Source organism: Arvicanthis niloticus, chromosome 4, assembly GCF_011762505.2.
Source record: "Arvicanthis niloticus isolate mArvNil1 chromosome 4, mArvNil1.pat.X, whole genome shotgun sequence".
Classification (NCBI taxonomy): Eukaryota; Metazoa; Chordata; class Mammalia; order Rodentia; family Muridae; genus Arvicanthis; species Arvicanthis niloticus.
The window spans coordinates 76,365,527-76,390,957 of NC_047661.1; the positions used below are offsets into that span (position 1 = coordinate 76,365,527).

A 25,431-nucleotide genomic window follows, 5' to 3' on the forward strand; every position below is an offset into this window, starting at 1 on the left:
AGATGGCATATGACTTCCAAGGTTAGCTCACAAAAGATGTTGAAGATCCCTCCTTGATCTTTTGGGCCACTTGCTCCAGGGTAATTAGCCACCAGGTCAGTAGGACACCCAGGTATCATCACGGAGAGACCAGAGTTGAGGGGAACCAATTTCTCAGCAACAACGTACTTCTCAGGTGGCCACTTGAGTGTGTGTGTTGTGTGTGTGTGTGTGGGGATTCTACTGTAGCAGTGAAGTCTTTGAGAACCCCAGATCTCCTCAATACTGGATTGTAACCTCCTGAGACATCTCCCGGCTGCTCCAGACCTGACCCACAAGACTTGTTTGAAGCCACTATATTTTAGAGTAATCATTATGCAGTAATATATAATTAATATATGTCATCACAAGTAATACTTTTAGTGCATATTTGTGTCAAATTGTCTGGGGATCTATTACATAGCCTTGATTTTTGTTACTTTACTAGTCACTAAAGCAAATACTATGGGATCTTTTTATTGTTGTTACAGACATACTTAACTTCACTGTATCAGTCTCTGTAAACAAATCACAATAGCTACTGTAACATAAATCTTGACATGTCAGTGAATTTATACAAGAAAGGTTTAGTTTTTGTCTCAGGCAAAGTTCAGAAAAGGAGACTTGTAGACATGGAGAGCCCTTTTATCTCCAGTTGTACAAAGATGATATCTTCCTAAGATGGCTTCCAAAGTTACCTTGGTGACAGAATCTTTAATATGACGGCTTCCATCTTCAACATGTGGCCACCAAGGTTTCTGTGATGACACTCAGGAATTTATATTTATTTATGACAAAGGAAACCTACTTGCTTTCAAGCCTGAAAACCTGGGACTTTTAGGGAACCACTTTCTCAGATATATCCTTAGCTAGTGCCAACCTGCTCTGTTGCTGTGGAGAGCTTGGTCAGTTATCTCATTCCTGCCCTGTGTGGTATTCATAATTCATTCAATTATTCATCAAAGTAACTATGATCCAAGTACTGAATATGCAGTGATATGCAGGATAAAATGTCTGCCCCAGTATTTTTAAAAATTGACATATATTTATTTAGTGTGGGTGTATTCTCTCTCTCTCTCTCTCTCTCTCTCTCTCTCTCTCTCTCTCTCTCTCTCTCTCTCTCTCTCGTGTGTGTGTGTGTGTGTGTACAGGTACATGCACACACATCATGTCACACTTGTAGAGAACAGAAGACAACCTGTTCCTCCAACATGGGGATCAAATACAGGTTCTTAGCCTTGATGGCAAGTGCCTTTACCCACCGAGCCATCTCTCCAGCCCCAATAAAACAATTTGATAAGTACAAAACCAGAAGGGTTCATGGGTATCAGGGGTCTGAAAAGGAAGTAGCAAACAAGCTTTATCTTAGATTTTGTGCAATTTCATAAACAAGAAGACAGATCTGAAACAATATAGGGCTAGGTTTCGGTTTTGGTTTCGGGTTCGGGTTCGGGTTCGGGTTCGGGTTCGGGTTCGGGTTAGGGTTAGGGTTAGGGTTAGGTTTAGGGTTAGGTTTAGGGTTAGGTTTAGGGTTAGGTTTAGGGTTAGGGTTAGGGTTAGGGTTAGGTTTAGGGTTAGGGTTAGGGTTAGGGTTAGGTTTAGGGTTAGGGTTAGGGTTAGGGTTAGGGTTAGGGTTAGGTTTAGGTTTAGGTTTAGGGTTAGGGTTAGGTTTAGGGTTAGGGTTAGGGTTAGGGTTAGGGTTAGGGTTAGGGTTAGGGTTAGGGTTGGTTCTATCAGACTAAGGCAAATGTATGCAGAGAGATGTGGGAGATGAGGCTTCAAAGTGGTGCATCCATGTAGGACTGTCTCTGGCAAGCAATGTAGGTGATCTGGGGCTGTGTTATTTTAAAAAATAGAGAGAAGGAGGAGGAGGAAGAAGAAGAGGAGGAGGAGATGGAGACAGAGGATGAGGAGAAGGAGGAGGAGAAGAAAGAAGGAGGAGGAGGAGGAAGAAGTGGAGAAGGAAGAGGAGAAAAGATGATGACAATGACCTTAGGGACAGCTTGACAAATTGAAGGAATGCTAAAAAACAGTCTGATAAAAGAAGAATGTGGTATTTCCTGGAGGTCTAAAATTTCAAGGGCTTGTGCCATCATGAATGAATTGCAAACAATTTTCAGTTTCTGTTATTTATTCCACATATGAATGATATTCGAATCGACCCAGTGGATCCCGAAAGCTGATCTCCACCAAGGAGATCAACTAAGAATCTAAGAGAGATGGCTCTGCACTCAACCGCACTGGTTCCTCTTCTAGAGAACCTGGGTTAGATTCTCAGCACCCACATGAAGGCTCTCAATCCCAGGGGATCTGATGATCTCCTCTGCCCTCCTCGGACATGGTACACAGACATACATACAGGCAGAACACCCATACACATACAACAAAGGAGAAAAAAAGACTCCACCAAGTCTACATCCAACTGCAGGAGGATGTTTTCTGTGGATAAATTAAGCTCTTATAGAAGAAGGGGCTGTCAGCAGGTAAAAAAGGACATTCTCTAAGTGAGTAGCCACAAGCTGTAAAGGGCTTTGTCAGTCATGGCAGGGAACTAAGAGTTCCTAAAGAGTTTTGAGAGGAGAGGAGAGATGGTAAATCCTAGTCAGAAGCTTATGACTAATTTAACTTGAGTGTAAGTTTGTTTTCATACTTAACAAACCAATTTATCTCTTGTTTAAATCCTCAAGGGCAAACATGGGGATACATGCTATTCTTTTGCTTCTTTCCATGCGCTAACCAGGTGTGCCGTTTGGTCCCCCCACCCCCACCCCAAGGTCTGCTAGAGTAGGAGAGGGAACATACTGAGCAAATCTCTGCTCAGAGAGAGTCTGCTCTGTCTGAGTCATAGTCTCCCTTGTTTTACCTAGAACCATCCTGGATCTGTTGAGCAAGTCATTTGTAGAGTTTTTAAGGATTTTGTAAGTAAGTTCTTCAGTTCATTTACTGTTAACAATTAAATTGTATAAACCTAAAAATGGAACGGAAGATAACATATACTCAAAGCTTATCATTTCCTATTTTACTATTTATTTTTAGTACATGAGTCAGGTTTTTAAAAATCATTGTAACAAAATACTGGAAACAGGCTATGAAGAGAGAAAAGTTGTGCTATATGTACCGATCTATAGCTGGGTCTTCACGAGGGCCAACAAACAGCTGCCCTGACTCTGTTGCCTGCCTGTGGATTCTGTTCCCCTAACTGGGCTGCCTCGTTTGGCCCCCATGGGAGAGGTTGTGCCTAGTCCTTCAGTGACTTGTAGTGCCAGGGTGGATTGGTACCAGGGTGGGGGAGACCTCCCCCTTTTCAGAAGTGAAAGGGAGGGGCTGAGTGAGTTGGGGCTGGGAAGAGGGGTTGGCTGCGATTGGGATATAAAGTGAAAGCATGCATGCATGAATAAAGAAATAAATAAATGGAAAGAAAAGAAAAGAAGTGCTATTCAGCTCACTGTTGGGGAGGTCTGATGGCATAGCACGTGTGTGTGTGTGTGTGTGTGTAATCTCAGTTCTGGTGAGGGATTTGTGGTGGATGGCAGACAGTAAAAACAGGTGTTGCAGTGAGCAGTATGTCACAAGCCAGAAAATAGAGAAATCTAGGAGGGGCCACAGTCAGTCCTTACATAACCATTCTCACGGAAGAACTATCAGGAGGTCACATTAGAACAGTGAAGGAGTTGTGTGAGAATGACCTCATGCCACCAGTGAGCTAAGGATCTTCTACTAGTCCCTACCTCTTAAGGGTTCCACCAGCTGCTAATACCATTCCCTTGTGGACCAAGCCTCCCATTACACAGACTGTTGGGGGCATTCAAGCCATAGCCCCAAGGTTACTCATATCTACTGTACATTGCATATACATTGTATAGTAGGGAAACATAGTAATGTGCTACTGGACATCTCATAACTGCCAGTGACATCATACTGGTAGCTCAAAGTGGGTAATGGTGGATGAATTTATACAAATCAAGTAAGAAAACCCTGCTATTTAGTACTTCTTTATCTCAGAGAGAGTTGTGAAGCATTTACTAGCATACAACTCTCCCTTCCTTTCCTGGACCTGCAACTCCAAAAGAATAAGAATTAGAAACTGAGGCAGTCTTTTTACTCAATTGATAAGTCAAGAGAGAAAACAAAGACTAAAAGTCAAGTTAGTTTTATTTTTTTGCTAACAATCTAACACGTAGTTATTAGTTCTGACATGAGTGGGGAGGGCTGGAAAATACAGATTGAAAACTGTCACCCACCACCCCAGTGTTGTCACTCGTGAGTGTTGCCAGTGAAGTTAACTTTGAATGCATCTCTTAGCTCGTCCTTTACTCATGTTTTACAGATGGCAAAGAGAGCACACAGAGAAGGTGAAGGAGCTATTTTTTTTTTTCTCCAGTCAAATTCTTTGAATTCTTCTACAATTTGTATTCTGCCCTGGAAACTTCCAGAAGGCAGTTAAGAGTGGAGACTCTGGTCTGTCCCACCTCCCCCACCCCTGCCACCCGGTGGCCACTGCCAGAGTTGAATGGCATCTTCTCTCCATCTCTGGGAGCAGCAGTATCAAAAGCAGTGGGGACCGAGTTGTCTTCTTATTTAATTGCTGAATCTAGAATCACATTTCCTTTATCTCCCACCTTCCCCCAAAGACATATTTAGTTATACTACAACAATTTCAAGTTAGGGGAACCTCTCTGTCTCTTCTGTCATAATTTCTAGGCACACAATGCATCTTACAGAACATATTTATACTCAGAGGAGTTTTCCATCCAACCTGTCTCCCCACCCTTTTTATCTAGGCTCTACTAGCTTTGACTGGGCAATTGTGAATGACATACATAAAGGGCTAGTTTGGAGTCAGAAGAAGAAGACAGGAGGAGGATGGAGTAGTATTAGAGCTGCTGTGTGTGCCTGGCTCATTCTTACTCCTCCTGTGCCCTTCACCCCCTCAGTAACTGAAGAGCGGTGGTCTGCACTAGTCTTGCCCTTGGCCTTCCCTGGGGCTTCAGCTGAGCAGTTCCTGTCTGCCCAAGTCAGTCTCAGAGGCAGACATATCTTTCCTTCTCTGTACATGAGCTCTGCTAAGATGACCCCCCTAGTATCACTTGCAACAGATTCTCATGTGATTAAAGATGTTCTTGTGTGGAATGCGATTTTTAGGCCTTCAGGACCATCCCCTCACTTCACTCTCGGTCCCACAGCTTCTCTTGGTTTAGCAAGCTGTGCATCACTCAGGAGGGACAAGTGTCAGTGTGTAAAGACGGACTTTACATATGATCATTACAGTTTGGGCAATGCTTTCTTTCTTTCTTTTTTATTTCCACATTAGTGAGGTTTTGAGACAACAAATTAGACCTTGTAAAGGAGGGGCTCAAATGTCCTATCAACTTAGAGAAAACTGTCACAGAGAGCTGAGAAAAAATAATTAGGCATCTCCGGAGTTAGAAAGAGGCAGCTGCCACACCTTACAAATGTCAGTGAGTTTTGTGAGCCTCTAAGGCGTACTTCAGGAACATTTGGTCGGTGCTGTGTTGGATGCGCCACCTGAACAGCAAGGGCTAAAGTCATGAAAACCAGACAGGTCCTTTTACAAACTCCAAATGCTAGGGAATCACCCAGACAAGCTCGACTGAACTTTGAGTGACTCTGGGCTTCCTGGTACAGACTTCTCCTGATGGTGGAGTTACTGCCACTATCAAGCCATTATCCCCTTCCTTTCTTCTGGGAGGAGCCACATTTCTGTTCTTTTGATAGCCAAGGCATCTTATATTGGTAGGACTATGTGCTCTTGGGATTTATCCAATGAAGGACTGAGCTGGGAGTAAAGCTGCACCTAATGGAACCCAAAGCATCATAATCCTGGGTCGGTCATGATTATTTGCCCCCAAGCAGAGGGCACAGACACACAGGTACCTCTGAACGGGACCTGACTCGACCGTGTGGCAGCTGAAGAAGAGTTGCCATATAACAATCACTTAAGTAACCGCCTACCTGTCCCTGGGCATAATATGGAATCAAGATTTTATTGAGTCTTTTCTGAGGAAAATGGCAGCCACCCACCTGTTCTCTACCCTGTCTTAACTGCTGTCGGAGGAACCTCTCAGGAATTGGCTTCATGTGTGGTAACCAACTCATCCGTCCTTACAGTAACCCTGGAGGTAGGTAGGTGGTGCCGTAACTTGTTTGTAGACAGGAAATGGAGGTGTAGAGAGGAGAAGAGGCAATGATAACATAGACACTAACTGGCAGAAGTAGGAAGAAAGTCCCTGTTTTGGGTGCCTGTGTCTGCTTCTTCCAACCTACACTCCTTCTTGTTGGGAAGGGCAAAAGGAAATGGCAGGCTATGTGGGGCCCAAGCAGGTGTGGGCAGGGAAGCTAGACACTGCTTCATGTAAGGAAATAACTCTCTGGAATTCAGCCAAGATGAGGAGGCCAGCAGCCCTCCCCCAGTGCTCTGCAACTGGTTCCAAATACCGCTGGCACTGTCACCTTAAGACAGGATTTCGGTTTTTCTTTTTAAAATTTGGTCTTAGTAGAGGTGCCTGGATTGAACTCAGGGCCTTGAGAAAGGGGGGTCTTTTTAAACAAGAAGCATAACTATAAGGTGAGAGGGCAGCCTGTGGGGGTCAAGAACACTCTGGGGGCTTGGGATTTGGTTACTGTTCTCATGGTACACGACAGGATCTGTGCCTGGATGCTGTTGCCTGGTGTTGGTAGGGGTAAGATTCCAGTAGTAAGTAGAAAGTCCAGTGTTGAGCAGGTAAGTGTTTCTTTCTATTCAACTGTCCATTGCCTGACATGTTCCTCCATTGAAAGTTTGTTACTTTGGTTTTCTAGATACATATATAGTTAGTCCTTTTCTTTTAAGTATAGATTTCCTAGGCATAATTATATAAAAAATAAACCAAACCTTTCAGTGAATTTATCTTTGAAACTGTTTTGGCTGAGAATGTGACACCAGGCAATGAGAACACCAACTTTCATAGGGAAGAATAGTGTCTGAAGGGTGAGCCAGGACAAATATGTTAAAGCGAAAGTGGTAGCCAGAGGGTTGAGAAGAACGTTCCCGCTTTGAGTGACGCTAGCAGGGAGTGGGGCCACTCAAGGGCAGTTTTGCTGGGTAGCCTGGTCTCCCATTCAAGCCTCTGCCCTGTTAACTTAGTTTCTCCACTTCCTCCCCATCCTCTGCACATGGTTCATGAGGCATAGGGTTCAGGTATGTTCAGACTCTTGACACCACGATCCCATCCTCTGAAAGTCCACACTAGAGAATCATGCATTTCAAGCACAAAAAAGTTACAAAAAAATCTTATAATATTTTAAGTGAGTGTGCTGGAGAGTTTTATGTCAACTTGACATAAGCTACAGTCATTTGAGAGGAGAGATCCTCAATTGAGAAAATGCCTTCATAAGATCTAGCCAGGCAGGCCTATAGGGCATTTCCTTAATTAGTGACGGATATGGAAGGAACCAGCCCATTGTAGGTGGTGCCATCCGCGGGCTGATGGTCCTAGGGTCTATAAGAAAGCAGGCTGAGCAAAGCCATGAGGAGCGAGCCAGTAAGCAGTTCCCCTCTGTGGCTTCTGCATCAGCTCCTGCCTCCTGGTTCCTGCCTTGTTTAAGTTCCTGTCCTGGATTCCTTCAATGATGGATGTCAGTGTGGAAATGTAAGCAGAATAAACCTTTCTCTCCCTAGCTTGCTTTTTGATCATGGTATTTCATCATAGCAATACTAACCAAAACTAAGACTGTACTTTTATGATTTTGTGTTGGGCTGCATTCATGGCTGTCCTGGGCTGGACAGGAAGCTCATTATCATACATTTCTGCCTTCTTCATAAAAAAAAAAATTAGACAGCTAGGTATCAAGGTCATCATCACATGATTTTATTCATATTATCTAACATCTATCTATCTACTACCTACCTACCTACCTACCTACCTATCTATCCAACTATCATTTATTTATCTATATATCATCTGTTCTGAAAATCAATTGACTGAGTGAAATTGTTCCCTGTAAAATATATATGTATACTTGATATTTTTTCCATGATGGACTCAATGAGGTGGGTTTGTAGAAGGGTTATAGGGGATGAGGCCTACAAGAGGCCACTTTAGTCTCTGTGTTTCTTTTAGGGATAACGCTTGGACTGGGTACTGACTGAGCATCCAGTTTGTAGGTCATAGAGTACGACACTTTCTCCCCGTCACCTCTCTGCTGCTAGTTTTGGTGCTCACTCTGCCTGAGCAAAGCTTAAGAGCTGCCTCCCTCAGGACAAGCCTGTGGGCAGACATCTTCCAGTTTGGAACTTGTCCAGCTCCCAGCCCTGGTGAAAGGAGATGCAGATTTTAGGTTGAATACTGATGTTGGAAGAAGAGAATTTTTAAAAAGGATTTTTGTTGCTTCAGGGAAGAAAATTGCAATCGGGCTTGAAAGCCTAATGCCTTTTCATTTCACAGGGAGAGGTCTGATAGCTCATTTGCTTTCTCACCGTGCTCTGGGCAGAATTCTTGCTGATACAAAGGCTCAATTGCTTTAAGCCCGGGGGCACAGTGACCCAAAAGAATGGTCAGCAAGAACTCTGGGCATCTCTGGACTGATGACTTAAAACATTTCAAAGTGGCAAAATGTGGTTGGGAAACCAGAAAAATAGGCTAAGACCATATTTAAAAAAAAAACAAAAAACTGAGACCAATTCCTTAGCAAATCTGGGCTCATTAATGTAAACTGATATTGCAACTTACTACCATGCAGGTTAAATTTGGATACATTGCATTTGGTCCACATATTGTATTTAAAATTAACTTGCTAAAATTCCAATTATATTTTGAATTTCTTGTTTTTCATAAAACAACAGCAACAACAAAGAAACAAAACCAACCAAACAAAACCCAGATATCCAGGCGTGAAGGAAACCACTGCCTGGAAGCAGCCGGCTGTTGCCCCTGCGCTCCAGCTTTCATGGCCCGTCTCTCTGTCATTGTTGCTCTAAGCAGGGCAACTTTTGCTATTTAAATCACCTGCCTGGGTAGGCTTTTGAGTTTGGGATATCTCATGTAGGATAGGTGGCTTCTGCTAGGGAAGTGCTGGGGTACAGAATCTCACTGAGTTAGTGAGCATGAGAGAAGACTAGTAAAAGGTTATGAGGTAATCATGATTCTGACCTGATGGGTTTCCATGGAGAATGGCGTCAGAAAGCAAGTCCCCGCCCCCCTTCCCAATAGCAGTTGGCATAGAAGACCAGGGCAGGCATGGAATTAGGAACTTCACTAGGACAACAGGTTTACCTTGACGGCCCATATAGGCGGGAAAGGCAATCAATCCCCTAGTTGTACAGCGTGCATAGTTCTAGAACAACATCTATCCAACCAGGGGTGGGGGTGACCCAAGAGACACAGAAGACTCAAAGTATATTGGCACCAGCTGGGTTTATCTTGGTCTGTATTGGCTGGAGGCAGGGTATCTTTCTTCTGCACCATGTCATATGGTGAGATCATCCGACCTGGCCCTGCTGCTGGCTTTGCTCAGCCTGCTCAAGGGCCGATTGTCATCAGTTGTCAGCTCGGGACAGAGTGAGGGCGCCTTCTCCGCAGACAGCCCTTGCTTGGTTACCTTTTCAGCTTGCAGCTCATCTTTCTCATCGTCCTTCCCCACGCCAGGGGTGTCTACTTTCTCAGCGTCTGGCACTGCGACTGTCTCCTGCCCTTCTGGGACCACCTTCTCTGCTTCTTGCTTCTTCTCAACCACTTCTGGTTCCGCAGCCTCCTCTACAGGCTGCTCTTCCCGTTCCACTTCCTGGGCCCCCACCTGAGCATAAGAAGGCAGGGTTTCTTGGTAACCCCGTGACATATCTGCCAGGGGTCCTGTGCTGATCTTCTCCTCAAACTGACTAAAAGACTTGGCTGAAAGGGGACTGGTTTCCACCATTCCAACTTCCGTCAAAGGGAAATAGTGTGACACGATCTTCTCTTCTTCTAGGAGCTGGTAGCCCTTGGCTTTCTGGATGGAGGAAACCGCAATGGAGTGGAGGGACTTCTCAGCAATCTCCCCCAGTGGTTGCTCTACAGGCCTCTTGAAGGCAGACCGGATTCTCTTCATACCCAGGTGGCTCATCTCCATGATGTTGAGGAAGAGGGACACAAATGCGACCGACAACATGAAGAGGATGAAGATGGTTTTCTCAGTAGGCCGGGACACAAAGCAGTCCACCACATTGGGGCACGGCCACCGGCTGCAGCGATAGAGGGGCAGGATGCGGAAACCATACAAGAAGTAATGGCCCACGATGAAGCCCACCTCAAAGAGGGTCTTGAAGATGATGTGACAGACATAGGTCCTTAGCAGTGTGCCCTCCAGACGGAACTTCTTGGTGCCTTTGCTACTACTGCTGCTCTTTCTGATGCTGGCCTGGTCTGGGGCGATTGGTACCCTCTCACCCCCATTGCTGCGTGACTGCTGACAGAGTTCCTCAGCCTCACGATCCTTTCGTTTCTCCTCCATGCGAACGTGATGTACCGCATACCCCACATACATCAGCGATGGAGTGGAGACAAAGATGATCTGTAGAACCCAGAGGCGGATGTGCGAGATGGGAAAGGCCTCATCGTAGCAAACATTCTCACAGCCTGGCTGCTGGGTGTTGCATACAAAATCAGATTGCTCATCACCCCACACAAACTCGGCCGCCGTGCCAAGGATGAGGATGCGGAAGATGAAGAGCACTGTGAGCCAAACCCTGCCGATGACAGTGGAGTGCTCATTCACCTCTTCCAAGATGTTTCCCAGGAAACTCCAGTCGCCCATTGCTCACCGCCTAGGAAGCAGAAAACAAAAGCTAATTGGCCACAGTGCAAGTACCAGATGCTCTCTTTCCTAAGTCTTGGAGTGACCTTCCTTTCCTAACTGATGGAACAAACAATATCCAACAGCCTCTATTGAGTGCCTCCTCTGTGCCGGCTAGTGCTAAGAGATGAAAGGGATCTTGAAGTGTGTTTAATACTAATCTATAAAGTGGGGTTACTAATGACATCTGTTCTCATTCACCTCACAAGTTGTTTGAAAGAATCCATGAATCAGTATCTGTAAAATTCCTAGAATTTATTGAGATTCACTGTGGACTTGAAATAGAAAGCTACGTTAACACATGACTTTAAATCAAGACCATACGTTGATGGAAGATTCATGAATCAGAATGCTGAAGGCAATCCCATATTCTATGGGTACCCAGCTCCCAGGAACATTCTTATGTGAATGAAATTATAAATGGCCACCTTACTTTGGGCTGTTTTGGGCTGTGAAATGATCACATACATGAAAAGAATTGGAAAAGAGCGAGCATTTATCGGACACCCATCATGGACAGCCCTTTGATGTCGCATTATTTCATTTATTTTAGTCCTGTTAGACCTTACCTATCTGATGGCAGGGACCTGCCTGTTGTAGTTACCACTGCATAGCCAATTCCTGCACACACAGATGTTAGTTTGTTTCCAGCTTGCTTTCAACATGTGAGAAAGCAGGGGCTTTTGAGGCTAAACAGATGGTCTAAGATCAGTCAGCTAAATGCTAACAGTTCCGTACCTCGTCCCAAAAGTTGGATTCTCAAACCATTTAAGAAATACTGCCCACAATGTGGGCTACACGTTTCTCTGACTTCTGCAGTCCTAACTTATGTGTTCTTTTCCTGAGGTTGAGAGCTGGAAACCCCTCTTAATAGCTTTACAAATTGAGGGCAGTATATTTTTATCATCACCCTTTTAAATCCCAAGAGCAGAGCAAGTGCTTTAGGGGGGATTGCGTTACAGGAAGCCCGCTAGGACACGCTCAGTGTTTCACAGAATGAGTGGGCTTGCAGGGTTTGTTACAGGTGGTTGTTTAAATACAGCTAGAAATTTGTTCTGTAGGGGAAAATACTATTAAACGCAATACTATACAATGCCTCTAGCACAGCAGGGGCTGATGAGAAGAGGACAGAGTTGATTGGGGGACACAAACTGGGCCACTCATTCAGGACTATGATAAAAACAACCCTCCTGCATCACTTTAGGTCAGTTGTCCCTCCGAGGTGGATATCTCTGGAGCTGTGGAACTCCTTCCTGCCTGCCCTTAGAGCAAGGCAATGGCTCATGTTGGAGAGCCCTTCTCTGGGTTTCTTCTGGTCAGCATCCAGAAATAAATGGAACTATCATAATCGGGTGGTCAAGCCAAGCATCAGTCCCACACACAAGACAGATCCGGGAGGCCCATTTTTGATCAATCAGTTCAACTCTAGCTTTAGTGAATTCTAATGCAATAGCTTATTATTGCCATGTACTTAACCTGACTATCTTAGAATAGGACATGCTGGGGGTCACTTCGGCTTTATCTTCCATGAGCCATCACAATGTAGATCAAAGCACACTAGTGTGGGACCTCCAGAGATGCCTGGGGATGGGGCCAAGAGTAATGGTTTTAAGATCTGAAACTCTCAGCTCCTGAGTAAAGACAGCTATCATCAGAATACAGGGACCCCAGGATTCTTCCTGCATAGCAGCAGTGAGAGTGAGAACACATAAAAAAAAATCAAGTTTATAAAATTTAGAATAAAAAAGAGAACTTGCAAGCATATGCAAATCAGGAGGGAACAAAAACAAACAAACAAACAAAAAAACCAAAAAGGTAAGACAATCGAAAGCAGATGATCCTTTGTAACCCATCCCCCACACTGGGATTGTTTTGGGGCTTTGAATTTTCTTTCTTATGTCTACTAAGATGTTTCTGCCAAGTTGCAGGCAACTGTAAGTTAGGACAAAATCTCTCCACTAGCATGGCAGTGAAACAGGCCACACCTGCTGTCAAGGAGAGAGAATTTAGAGAAGCTGGGGGAAGTGTTAGGTTATTAAAATATGTTTTAGCTTTACTTAGTGTATGTGTGTGCGTGTGTAAAGGTTAGAGTACTTCTGGGAGTGAGGTTTTTTTTTTTTCAGATAGTTGAAAAATGTTTTATTAAAATAAAACACTAATGAACATGCCTAGATATTAAAAGAATTATTCCAGGAAAATATACAAAAGAGAAACACATTTAAATTTTCCATGTGAGGTTTGCTTGATACTTAGCCATTCATTGAAGCCTGGTTGATTGTCACAGTAGCAAACTCTTGAAGGAGAAGCACGTGAGTCAGGAAACAGTGTCACTGTTAAGTAAATTATAATATCCAGGCACTTGCTTACATATAACAAATGCTCTTGGGGTTTAATGTGCAGGCCTAGCAAGAACCCTGATTTTTTACAGTCACCAATATGGGGGAAAAAGTCTGTATAGTATAAATATAACAACCCAGTAAATTGGATAGTATAATTACCCAGGTAATTAATCTCAATAGGTTGATAATTTATGTGAACATGTGTTAGAGAAAATATATTCAGAATAGTTGATATTGGGAAAGGAAAAGCAGTTCTCAGCAAGAGAACAATAGGAGGAGGTACGGGGCGGGAGACAGAGCTGAGTTCTCTTCTACCACAGGGGTCTCTAGTATCACACTCAGGTCACAGGCTTGGTGACAGGGTCCTTTACCTGACCTGCTGACCTCTCTTGCTGCCGTTCTCCTTTTAAATTTAAAGAAATTATTTGAAAGAGGAAAAAAATTCACTTATGTACAGGTGTTTTGTCTGCGTGTACGGCTGTGCACCACTGGAGCCTGCAGAGTCCAGAAGAGGTCATCCAATCCCCTGGGCCTGAATCTACACATGATTGTGAGCTCCGGTGTGTGCTGAGGATTAAAGCCAGGTCCTCTGGAAGAGCAACAAGTGTTCTTAGCACTGAACCATCTCTCCAGCCGCCACCCTTCCTCCTTAAATTTTTATGTGTTTGAATTGTTGTCTTTTCCCTCTTTCATTAATAAAGATTAAAGGTGCTGGGCAAGTGTTGTACAGCTGAGTTACATCCCCAGCCCTGGCCATAACCAGGAAGTCACAGGAGCCACTTGGAGCATAGAAAGATAAGCCAAAAGCACCATCCACTTCTGTCGTCCTCTCTGCTGCGTTTTGCTTGTGAACATGGAGTGAGCCAGTCTAGGACAGATGGAAGATAACCTGATGTTTATTGTCAAGCCTCAGCCCCAGGACCTCAATATATTCCTGGAAACTTCCTACTCAGGAATTGTGGGTAGAGGAGATAATTGAAGCAACAACTTAAGTCAAGTGGCCACAGCTTTCCTAACAGTGATGTACACTGATGTGCCTCCCATCAGTCCTCACGGCAAGCCCTGAGCTGAGCAAGTGGCTTTCATATTGAGAGTTCAGCTTCCTAAACACAACAAGCACAAACAAAACAAAACAAAAAACCAGCACACAGCCACCAACTCCTTATTTTAAAAAATAAGACATATTTTAGATCATTAAGTAATCTGTAGTCTGATTTCACCCTCACTTGATTAAGGGGCAGGGCGAGTCTTTAAGACCACAGAACTTAAAGAGAACAAGATCTCAGAATAAAGCCAAGTCTTGAAACGGCACATTTAACTCAGTGAGAAAGCCACCTCCTTGTCCCCACCGTTGCAGCTGTATTTCTATCACAGGCTGATGTGACGAAAGTTTGCCTTGAGCTAAAATGGACAGATCTACAGTTTGAGACTCAGAGAATGGAGAATTATTTACACCATGACCAGGGAGGGACAAGCAGAGAGGTTACATGAGTCTCCTAAAGTGTCCCAGCTAGTGGGGCCAGCTCAGATATGAGCCTTCCCTACTCCAAGCTGCAAGGGAATTTCTAGGGCCTTGTCCTGGGTTTGAAGAGGCTCAGAACCATGTAAACACCCATGCTTACAGGTTTCTAGAGCACCAGTGGGTCACCCACCACTCTGGCTGGTAATGGGGAGTACATGTGCCTCCATCCTTGGGCGTAGAGCCACTAGGCAGCAGCTCTGCCAACAGACAACAGAACCTGCCCCAGGGGAGAGCACAGATCATTCCTGTGTTCCATGATTTAACCGCTCTAACATTGTAAACCCTGAGCATGTGGCTTCCCTTCCACCCACGGCACTCAACAATTCCGACCTTCCCTCCCATCTCAGAGTTGTGAGTGGGAAAAACAAATAAACAAAACAAAGACCCCCCCAAAACCTGGCAACTCAGATGCTCACTTCTATCCCCCTGGATTCCTGGAGGTGTGGTCATTCCTTCTGAAAACATAAAGACCCAAGGAAGTCAAGAGCTGGAGTTTGTACAACTCTATTCTCACCCAACGTATCCTAGCTCTCTCCCTTCCAAACCTCTGCAAACTCTTAGATAAACTCGGAGAGGATTTTCCAGGTTGTTCTTGAAGTGCATCCATCTCAGCCCAATTAGAGACTTTGGTGACAACTTCTTTTTTGTCTCAGAGGAAGCTATGTTTCCAGTGGAGGAACTATGTATGGCCCCGATCATGCTTAGAAAGAAGTGAACGGAAGGTTATAGTCTAAGGCCACCCAAGGAAAACTTGCCGTTCTGAGTAGTGTCCCGCGGAGAAACTGGTGCTGTCTTTCTCTCTTGCTGTTCAGCAGTAAAATGTCAACTTTGGTGTCTTTCCTTTGCCACCTAAAAGCCCACCTCCCACTTCTCTACCCCGCCCCTACTGTGCTGCACGACTGAGCAGATATGACTGGATAGGTCCTGATGGGTAGGTTTTACTGTCCAGCAATATTTTAAGCTCCCAGCCAGACAGCTTTTATGAAGGGAGGGATGTTTGGAAAACAATGGGAGAGAGAGAATGGGAGAGCTGTGCTGGGCACCAGGGGAGGAGGGTGGGGGGAAAGCTGACGTGGGAAAGCTTAGCTGGGGCTTCTGCAGGCTCTAAGCGTTCTCTCGGCTACAGACCGGTCCTCTGTGACAGAAAATCTTCAGCTTCTTGCAGAGGACAGGTGTGCAGGGGTATTTTCTCAGGCCTGAAGCTATCATCTTTGGAGACTCTTGGTGATGTAGGGAGAGTAAGATGTGACCCGTGTGTGACCTTGTGCTTCAAGTCAGACTGAATGAGAGTGATTGGTTCCCTTCAAAGGGTGACATTTCACCCTCCAGTGGGGTTTGATCACCACCTTTAGTATACAGCCTCCCAGATGACTCTAATCCTAGAAATAGTAGAGTGCTGAATATAGTTCTCAGCCCCAGGTATGAGATACATGCCCCAGGTGTGAGATACATGCCCCAGGTGTGAGATACATGCCCCAGGAGTGAGATACATGCCCCAGGTGTGAGATACATGCCCCAGGAGTGAGATACATGCCCCAGGTGTGAGATACATACCCCAGGAGTGAGATACATGCCCCAGGTGTGAGATACATGCCCCAGGTGTGAGATACATGCCCCAGGTGTGAGATACATGCCCCAGGAGTGAGATACATGCCCCAGGTGTGAGATACATGCCCCAGGTGTGAGATATATGCCCCAGGAGTGAGATACATGCCCCAGGTGTGAGATACATGCCCCAGGAGTGAGATACATGCCTCAGGTGTGAGATACATGCCCCAGGAGTGAGATACATGCCCCAGGTGTGAGATACATGCCCCAGGTGTGAGATATATTCCCCAGGTGTGAGATACATGCCTTAGGTATGAGATACATGCCCCAGGTGTGAGATACATGCCCCAGGTGTGAGATGTATTCCCCAGGTGTGAGATACATGCCTTAGGTATGAGATACATGCCCCAGATGTGAGACACATGTCCCAGGGTCAAGGAGACCCCAGAAGACTCCCCCCCCCCATAACACAGGCTCTTGCTGTTGCTCTCTACTGCCCATCAGAACTAGAGCCTATATTTACAGTACAGAAGACACCATTGGTTGTAAGGTAGAGAGAGAGAACAGGTGGCAAAGCACTCGGGGATGCTAAGCAGGATGCTGTAGGAGAAAGACCACAGTTGATCTTGCCCAGCTCCGAATCCTATGAAACAAAGTTCAACCTGCTGGATAAACAGGCCAGCCCTCACCTGTACATCAGTGGCTTCACTGTGCTGGGGATAACCAAATGCCTTCTTATTGGAGTGTTGTTGTTGTGGTGGTGGTGGTGGTGGTAAACAATCCATTCCTGGTACTTTAAGCTCAGCTAACCTGAGGTCTAAGGAGACTGCCAGCCACAATGGGGAACTGATTACTGACATTTACATAAATCGACAAAGCAGCAAACTGCCTTCTAAATAGCTAAGCTTCTACCCATAGACAAAAGCTGATCTAGAGAAGCCTCTTCCTGTAAACAACACTAATGAATGTAGAGACCCATGGCATCCCAAGATGCTGGCAATAAGCAACAGTTGTCATCCCAGCCTAAACAAGACAAATATACCACCCCAAGGCTCAGGGAATATTGAAGAAGAGAAGACTGGAAGTACACGAACCAGAAGAGACAGTAAAGGACTATAAATCACCTTTCTTTAGACTCAATACAACTGCTGTCATTATTAAACTCTCAGCAACTGTAGCTGCCTGTACTGAGCCATCACAAGACTGTCCCTACTGTCAGTCAAAGAAGGAGGAGGAGCTATGGAGTTCTACCCCTTACCCCTGAACTACTGGCTACTGATAGCTTCTGATAGAGGAGAGACCATCCTCTCTGTTGTGTATGCTCCGCTGAGCACACCAGCCTCCAACAGGTGCGCCAAACCCATGCCAATATGGACAGCCCTGGTTCATCTCAGCAGGTCACAAAACAAAAGGGATAGTCAAGAACAGGGGGGAGAGATTTGTGAGGAGGAAGGGTGTGGGGGGAGGTGACAGGGAGGTGAGAGTGGTCAGCATGTATTGTGTACATGTGCATAATTGCCTCAAAACAAATTTAATTAAAAAAAAAGCTTTGGACTCTAAAGGGCTTGGGTATCATTTGTTCATTTTGTATCATTTCTCACAGTTACAAGCATCTTGGAGGAGTTACAGTTGAGTGGAGGCATGATGCAGGGTTATGCACTTTCTGTAAGTGATGGCGTGGTATTTCTCTCATCAAGAGGCTCTTAGATGGAGTATCACTGTGACCCCATAAAGAACGACATTGGGAGGCCACCTTGGAGGGCACAGACATGTGCTGTCTGAGAGCCACACCCTTTCCACTGTCTGGGACTATTTCACAGCTGTGAAAGTGGCTGTTTTGACCATGTTTTCCCAGTGAAAGATTTACAATTTATTTTATTTTTGATGATGATGATGGTGTGTGTGTGTGTGTGTGTGTGTGTGTGTAGGTATGCTTATGTGTGAGAGTAGGTGCCCATGGAGTCCAGAAGAGGGTGCAGGAGCCCCGGGAGCTGGAGTTACAGGTTGCTGTGAGCTGCCTGGCATGGGAGCTGAGAGTGAATTTTGAATCCTCTACAAGAGCAGTGTCACTTTGTGGTTGTTATGTTTTGCTTTAGTTAATTTTTTTGTTCTTGTTTTGTTTTGAGACATAGTTTACCTTGATTGTCCAGGCTGGCCTCAAATGTGCAGTTCTCCTGCCTCGGCCACCCAAGCAGCTGGGATTATAGGCATGCACCATTGTTTATAACCAAAATCTGGAATATTTTATTCCATAATTTTACTTGTGAAAATAACAGAGCAAAATAGTTGATATTTGGTATCTTTTAGGAAATAATGATTCAATTATTTGTATTTACTCAATTAAACACAAATTAAGGGTGAAGCAGGTGTCCTAAAAGCAGAGTGCTTGCTTGCAGCCTCTCTTCCACTTCTGCGGTTCCTCGTGTTTTCTGTGGTCATGGACACATTTCATTGTAATGATAGCAATGTGAAGGAGATTGAAGTCAACCTGTGTCAGTCACATGGTCCACCTTCATTACAATGCTCAACAACAAAACCAGGAAACCCCATGTGCTCAACCCTGGACCCACCTGCTATTCTGCAGAAAACTGGTGGATGTGAAGATCAGGAGTGAGTGGTCTCAGCTCAGTACCAGCCAACCGCCTGACCTTGAAGAGGAGACTTTCTCTTCTTAACTTGAAGGGAACAGGGTTGGCCCCACAGTTGCAGTGATGAAATAAAACTATATGTAAAACTGAGCCCAGTGTGGTCCAAACATCACTTGAGAAATGGTAACTGCTACCATTGCCGTTGTTAGGAAGAAGGTCAGGATGGTTAGGGTACCTTTGGAGGGAGAGCACAGGTTCTTTGCTTCACCGGCGTGGGAATCAATGTTTGGTGTTTCCAGGTTCTGTTGCCTGGAGAGGGGCAGGGTGCAAGCTTTGCCCTCTGTGTCCTTTCTCCCTGGATTATTTGGCCGTAAGTCAGATTCTTCGTTATCAGACCAGTTGGCTGAAGTTCAAGGGCTCGTGTGCCCTGAGGGATACAGGGGGAGTAGGGGGCACTTTCACTCTAGAGAGGATTTTCAGCGCAGACAGTTGTCAGGGCAAGGCGGGGCCCTCTATTGAATGGAGCAGTTCATGCATGAGAGTGGACCATGCCAATTCTATAGAGCACGGCCCCTCGGCCCAGCCTTCTGTTAACAAAGTTATCTTTCCCAATCTGCTTAGGCAGAAGCCCCTTCTGACAGACTTCCTGTCCTTGTGCTGAGCATGTAACACAGGCGGGACCTAGGCCAAAGCTGCGTCTGGCTCACAGCTTTATCCCAGACTCAAAGTCTTGGGCTCTCTCAGTTATCGCCTTGGGCAGAGTTGGCTCAGATTACAGAAACTGACCTCTGGTTACCTGCAGGGCAGAGCCTGTCTCAGAGTTCTTGGTGCCTGGCATGGGGGCAGGTATAGAGTCAGGTTCTCAGAGGGTAAAGAAAGAGGCAGTAGTCCTATGATGCTCTGGTCAGTGGGTTTTAATGTATGGCCGCTATACTACACTTGCAGTGTAACTTGAAATAATCCCCCAAGATAAACCTTAGCCCCAGGGAATTAGAAATCCAGGATGGAAACATTCATGGTCAGGACAAGCCCTTCCCTAGACTCTAAAGCATATAAATGCTGGGTCCTCTGCTGATTGTAGCCCACGTCCGGGTTCATCCAGGACTCAGAGTCTGATCTGTGTTTTATCCAGCCCTCTCCATGTCTGCTGCATTTCTAGACACTTTATTGCCAAGATAAGGCCCAGAGGGTTCTCTCTCTCTCTCTCTCTCTCTCTCTCTCTCTATATATATATATATATATATATATATATATATATATATATATATATATATATATATATATATATATATATTAGGTTTTTCCTTTTTTCTTTCCTTTCCCTTCCAAATGGGGAAAAGTCCTTTCTCTGCAGAGAAAAGATTTCTCTGCAGTTTCCCAGATAGTTGCATTAGTGCACCGTAAATTTACCACGGATTGTCCATGTACACTTACCCCTTACTCAGAGAGGAGTGGGAACATGATGTGCACACATCAAGACCAAAGGGTATACACTTCTCTCTCCACTTTATTGAGACCCAGAAAGGTCTAAGACCCAGACACGGGAACAAAGGGCAGGACAAGGGCTATCTCAGAGCTGCTTGATTCCAAAGCCCGTGTTTGCTCTGGGCTGCTCATATTGTCTCCTTTAATTACAGGATTTGGCTCTGACCTTTCCTGCTGTCTGGGTTCTTCAGTCTCTGTGATTGTCAGTTAACATTTGAAGAGCTGTAATTCTGTTGTTGTTGTTCTGGAAAACCAGCATTACCGTGGACATTTTCTAAATACTTGAGGCTATTTCACTTTGTACATCCTTATTTTCAAGTAGACAAGCATAAGGTACAAATATTATACACAGGAGAAAAATCCAACACAGGTGAAATCGTTCAACAGCGAGGGACTTGTCATTTAAAGCTACCACGACTGTGACTGCCCAAGGCGGTCTGTGTGTACCCGGTCCACTTTCTGTGCTGTGCATGTAAATACAAATGAGACCAGCGTGTTTCCCATAATAGTATCACTTGCCACTTCCCCTTACATCCTGTTGATCTTTGCAGCGCATATAAATCAACCTCATTTGGCTAATGCCCAAAATAATATTCCAGAGTAAGGCCTGTCTTAGAAATGAATTCAGCCTGTTCTGAAGGCCTTTTAGGATTGGATTCCTTTCTCCTCCTCTTCCCTTTCTTCCTCTCCTCCTTCTTCTCCTTCCCCTTCTCTCCTTCTTCCTCTTCTTCTTCCTCCTCGTTCTGAAAAACCAACATCACTATGAACATTTTTCTAAGTGCTACAGGCTATTTGACTTTGCACACCCATATTTTCTTTTATGATACAAACTTTTGAAATAATAACGCTTTTGGGGGTGTGTGTGTGAATCTGTTTTGAGCAAATGGAGGGAAACTTCTTGGGGCAGAATTAACTTTTCAGAAGAGATAGAATTGAAAATTTGCATAGTACAACAACTGCTCTTCAGACAGACTCCCAGACGGCATGGACGCTTTCAGGACAGCCCGTCACTGAAGTTCCAACTGCCACCCATCGTATCTCAGCGTTCTGATAGATGGGCAGGAAGGAACTGCTGAGTTGCATTTTCCTGGTTATTTGAGAAGTAAAGTTACTTCTGGCATGTTCGTTGTTTGGATCTCTTTCCTTGGAATTGTCTGCTCACCACATCCTAGTGTGTCTCGGGTGTTTGGAATCGTCTGCTCACCACTTTTGTGTGTGTGTGGTGTGTGTGTGTGTGTTGGGTGTTTGTTTTTTCCTTGTTGATTTATATGCTCTTTTTATAGGCTGTGACTCCTTTTCCTCTTTGCCCGTGTTGTAAAACTTCCAACTGATCAGTCATCTTGTAACTTTGCTTTTAGTATATTTTGCTGTGCAGAGAATCTATATTTTTACCAAATCAAATCCATCTTTTAAAAATTTATGGTTTCTTGACTTTGTGCCTGGCATAGAAAGGCCCCCGAATGTCATTAAAATTCAGGAAGCCGAGTTAGGAGGTTTGTCAGGAAAGCTTCTTTTTCAACATCTTAGCCTGGATCTTAAAAACCTGAATGCTTTAGAGCCCCTCCAAGTCCCTCTCTGCTTACATTCTATCTTTTTCATCTTCTCAGCTCACTTGGCAGCAGATTGCATCATCACCACCCTGTGCACTGGCTCCTTCCCACTTGCTAATCGGAACATTGAACTTGGGGGTCCTGTGGCTGATGCTTGCAATAGGTGCTTTGGCTTGTCTCTTTATGACTAGAAGTTTGAGTTATATTTGTTTCTGAGAGAGAGAGAGAGAGAGAGAGAGAGAGAGAGAGAGAGAGAGAGAGGCAGAGAGAGGCAGAGACAGAGACAGAGACAGAGAAAGGGAGAGATAGAGAGAGACAGAGAGAGCAACAGAGACAGAGAGACACACACAGAGGCACACACATAGAGAGACAGAGACAGAAAGACAGAGACAGAGAGACACACATACAGATGCAGAGACACACAGAAAGAGACACACAGAGAGAAGATTCCCCCCCCCCCCCCCCCCCGCTTCTCATTTTGAGATTGCTTGTCTTGGTATCTCTAAGATGGCTTCTGGGCCTGTGATTTCTCACCTGGGAGCAACAGCGTGCTTCCGACTGCTCATCTCAGCATCCAGGCTGACCGACCATCTTTTTAGACAAGGCCTCTGTGTATCCCTGACTGGCCTGAAACTGCCTATGTAGGCTAGGCTGGCCTCACAGAAATCCAACTGCCTCCACCTCTCCAGTGCTGGAATTAAAGGCATAAGCCATCACATTTAGCTTACTCCCTCTACACCCCTTTTCTGAGTTTCATGTAATTGGTTTTAAATTTACTATGTGGTTGAGGATGAACTCACGTCTCCCCTCCACTTGTCTCCACCTCCCAAACACTGGGTTTATAGACATCCACTGCCATATGTGACTTGAGTTGACTCTCTTTCTATGTACTCCGTCTCCTATGTCTCAGTGTACATGGATGGCAGAAAAGTGAATCCCAGTGATGATGTCCACTCTCTGGCTCCCGGAACCTGTGAGGGAGTACGCTGATACATATTCTGCTAACCAGCTGACTTTGGTATGAGGATAGTATTCTGTTGTGCATTTATGTGTGTGTACATGCATGGACTTCTGCATGAGCACAAAGGGTACAGGTGTGCACATTCATGAAGATGTTAGAGGCCAACCATGGGTGTTTCTGTATTGAGCCACTGTCAATCACTTGGCTTGGGGATTTCTGATTAAGACAGGTCAACAAGTCTTAGGGTTCTGTCTTTGTCTTCCTAGTGCTGGGGTTTGCACACCACCACATGCTTGGGGGATCAAACTTCAAACTAGGTTCTTACGCGTGCAAAGCAAGCACTTTATTGATTAAGCTATTGCCCTAGCTCAGCCTTGATTATCCTCCTCTTCCTCCTTCTTCCCCTTCCTCTTCTTCCTCCGCTTTTCTTCTCTTCCTTCTCCTTTTCCTCTTCCTCCTTCTCTTCCTTCTCCCCTCCCCCCTCTCTGTCTCTGTAGTGTATGTATACATGTGACTCTGTATATATACATATGTGCATACAGGTAGGCATGCACATGGAAGTTAGAAGTCAACAGTAGATACATTCTATTATTGCCCTTCACCTTTCACCTTTTGAGACAATCTCACTGAACTTGGTGGTCACCAGCTGGTTGGACGGGCTGGCCTGCAATCTTCAGGGTTACAGGCATGTACTATCACAAGTTGCATTTGGGTATTGGGGGATCTGAACTTGGGTACGCTGGGGCAGGCACTTTACCCAATGGGCCATCTCCTGAGTCTCAGGCTATTATTCTTAGAGGACACATGAGCCTGGCATAATTTCAGGGATCCTTAGATGGAAAAGGGGAGACAAAAAGAGGGTGAGAGAATCAGGAGAATACAAAGGAAAGCACGCTGAGTGGTCATTGGTGCCTTTGAAGGTAGGCTAAAATCAGAGGATGTGAGCAGCTCCCAGAGGCTACTCTGCAGCCTCCAGACAAGAGCAAAGGCTGAGTGCTTTGTTATCTCAGAGTTTTACTTCGGACTCATAACCTGAACAATTGTGAGGTAACAATAGCCAGTGTTTTGAGCTATGAAATTTATGGCAATTCTCTAAAACAGCAACAGGACCTAATATGATAAACACAGAGCATATGATCCTGCCACAGATGTGACCACTGTGGTCACAAAATTTGTGACTTTTATCCCAACATCCCCCTCTGATCCTAGGAAACATTTTGTTATGCAAAAAGCAGCTACACAGTCTATAGAAACAAAAGCCGTCTAAATCTCTGATTGGAGTCAGGCTCCGGATCCCCACACCTTGCATATTCTCGTTGCTCTTGTTATACTCAAGTCTGGCCTACAGCTGCACCTTGGCTGACATTCATGACAAAACAACTGCAGTCTGGGACAGTTGCCTTGAATTAAAAAGGAAAGAAAGAGTCTCTTTCTTTTGCCATTTTATTTTGACTCAAATAAACATTTTGAATGTGACAACATTTTTCTGGGGCTGGGGGGGGGGAACCATGGAAATGGAGGCAGGAAAACTTCATTGCCTACAGTGCAATTTAGTTAGTCTGCCAATTGTGATGGGCTTCAGTTTTCTCCCCTTTGAAGAGGGAATAACAACAATCAAATGGGAGTCACCATCTGAAGTCCCTAAGCCCCAGATGACTCCAAGTAGAGTTGCTATTCCTTGGGACTCTACCCTTTAATATGGAAACAATAGTGACACATTCCATCACTGAGTTGTTGGGGGGGGGATTTAATAAGATAATAATACAAGCTTTTAGATAATTCTTCAGAAGCAAGCTTGAGGTTGAGCTACAGTTCTACCACTAGATGGCACCATCAACATAGCCAGAGGATAAGCGGCTCTGAAGTCAGGTTTCTGGATGAAGTAAGTTTAACAGTTGCTGTAGATGTTCCAAAGAACTTACCTTTTTCCTACTTTTTTTTGGTGGTGGTGGTGGGGTTATGGTGTTGGGGATCAACTCAGGGTCTCTTTACATGCCAGAAAAATGCTCTGATACTTCCTGTAGAGTTTTTCCTTTTTGATGTAAACTTTACTGTGGCCAGAACCAGAACTTGTCTCAGACTAAGTAGATTGTGCTGGGGAATGAGTGGAAGTTGGCTCTGGAAATCAAAACAGTCTCTTTGAAACACAAACCTGGCCATGCCCTTCCTGTAATTAAACCTATCTGTAGCTTACTATCAATAAGTCACTTGTGAACCTGCTTGGAGGTACCAGGATGTGCAGGAGGATGAGGAAGAGGAAGAAGAAGAGGGAGAGGAAGAAGGAAGAGGAAAAGAAGGAGGAAAATGAGGAGGAAGAAGAAGAAGAGGAGGAGGAAGAGAAGGAGGGAGAGGAGGAGGCGGCGGTGGCTTGGGTCTGTAGCATGGTGCACTGGGGAGGGGGGGCTCGTCTGTTACTTCTTCCCATCCCTTGCCACTGATGTCTTTGTACTCAACTCTCAGCATCTATGACCCTGCTGGGCCCGCATTCCCATTACCCTCCTTCTTGCCCCCAAGCCTCTGCCTATGCAATTCCTTTACATTGAATTCTGACTCATCTCTTGAGGCCTCATTTAAACATTAGCTTCTCCAGAAA

General features: G+C 45.0%; 1 protein-coding gene across 1 annotated transcript; it reads right to left on the bottom strand.

Moving 5' to 3' along the window:
• Positions 1–4,152: 4,152 nt before the first annotated feature.
• Gja8 (gap junction protein alpha 8) lies at positions 4,153–19,098 on the bottom strand. The gene is made up of 2 exons (XM_076932980.1): positions 18,825–19,098; positions 4,153–10,816 (listed from the first exon to the last, which is right to left on the bottom strand). Exon 2 carries the CDS (start codon positions 10,804–10,806, stop codon positions 9,484–9,486), a length of 1,323 nt encoding a protein of 440 aa, XP_076789095.1. The 5' UTR covers positions 10,807–10,816; positions 18,825–19,098; the 3' UTR covers positions 4,153–9,483.
• Positions 19,099–25,431: the final 6,333 nt, after the last annotated feature.

Coding starts and splice junctions, on each gene's coding strand:
- Gja8 (XM_076932980.1), bottom strand. CDS start 10,806: ATGGGCGACTGGAGTTTCCTGGGAAACATCTTGGAAGAGGTGAATGAG.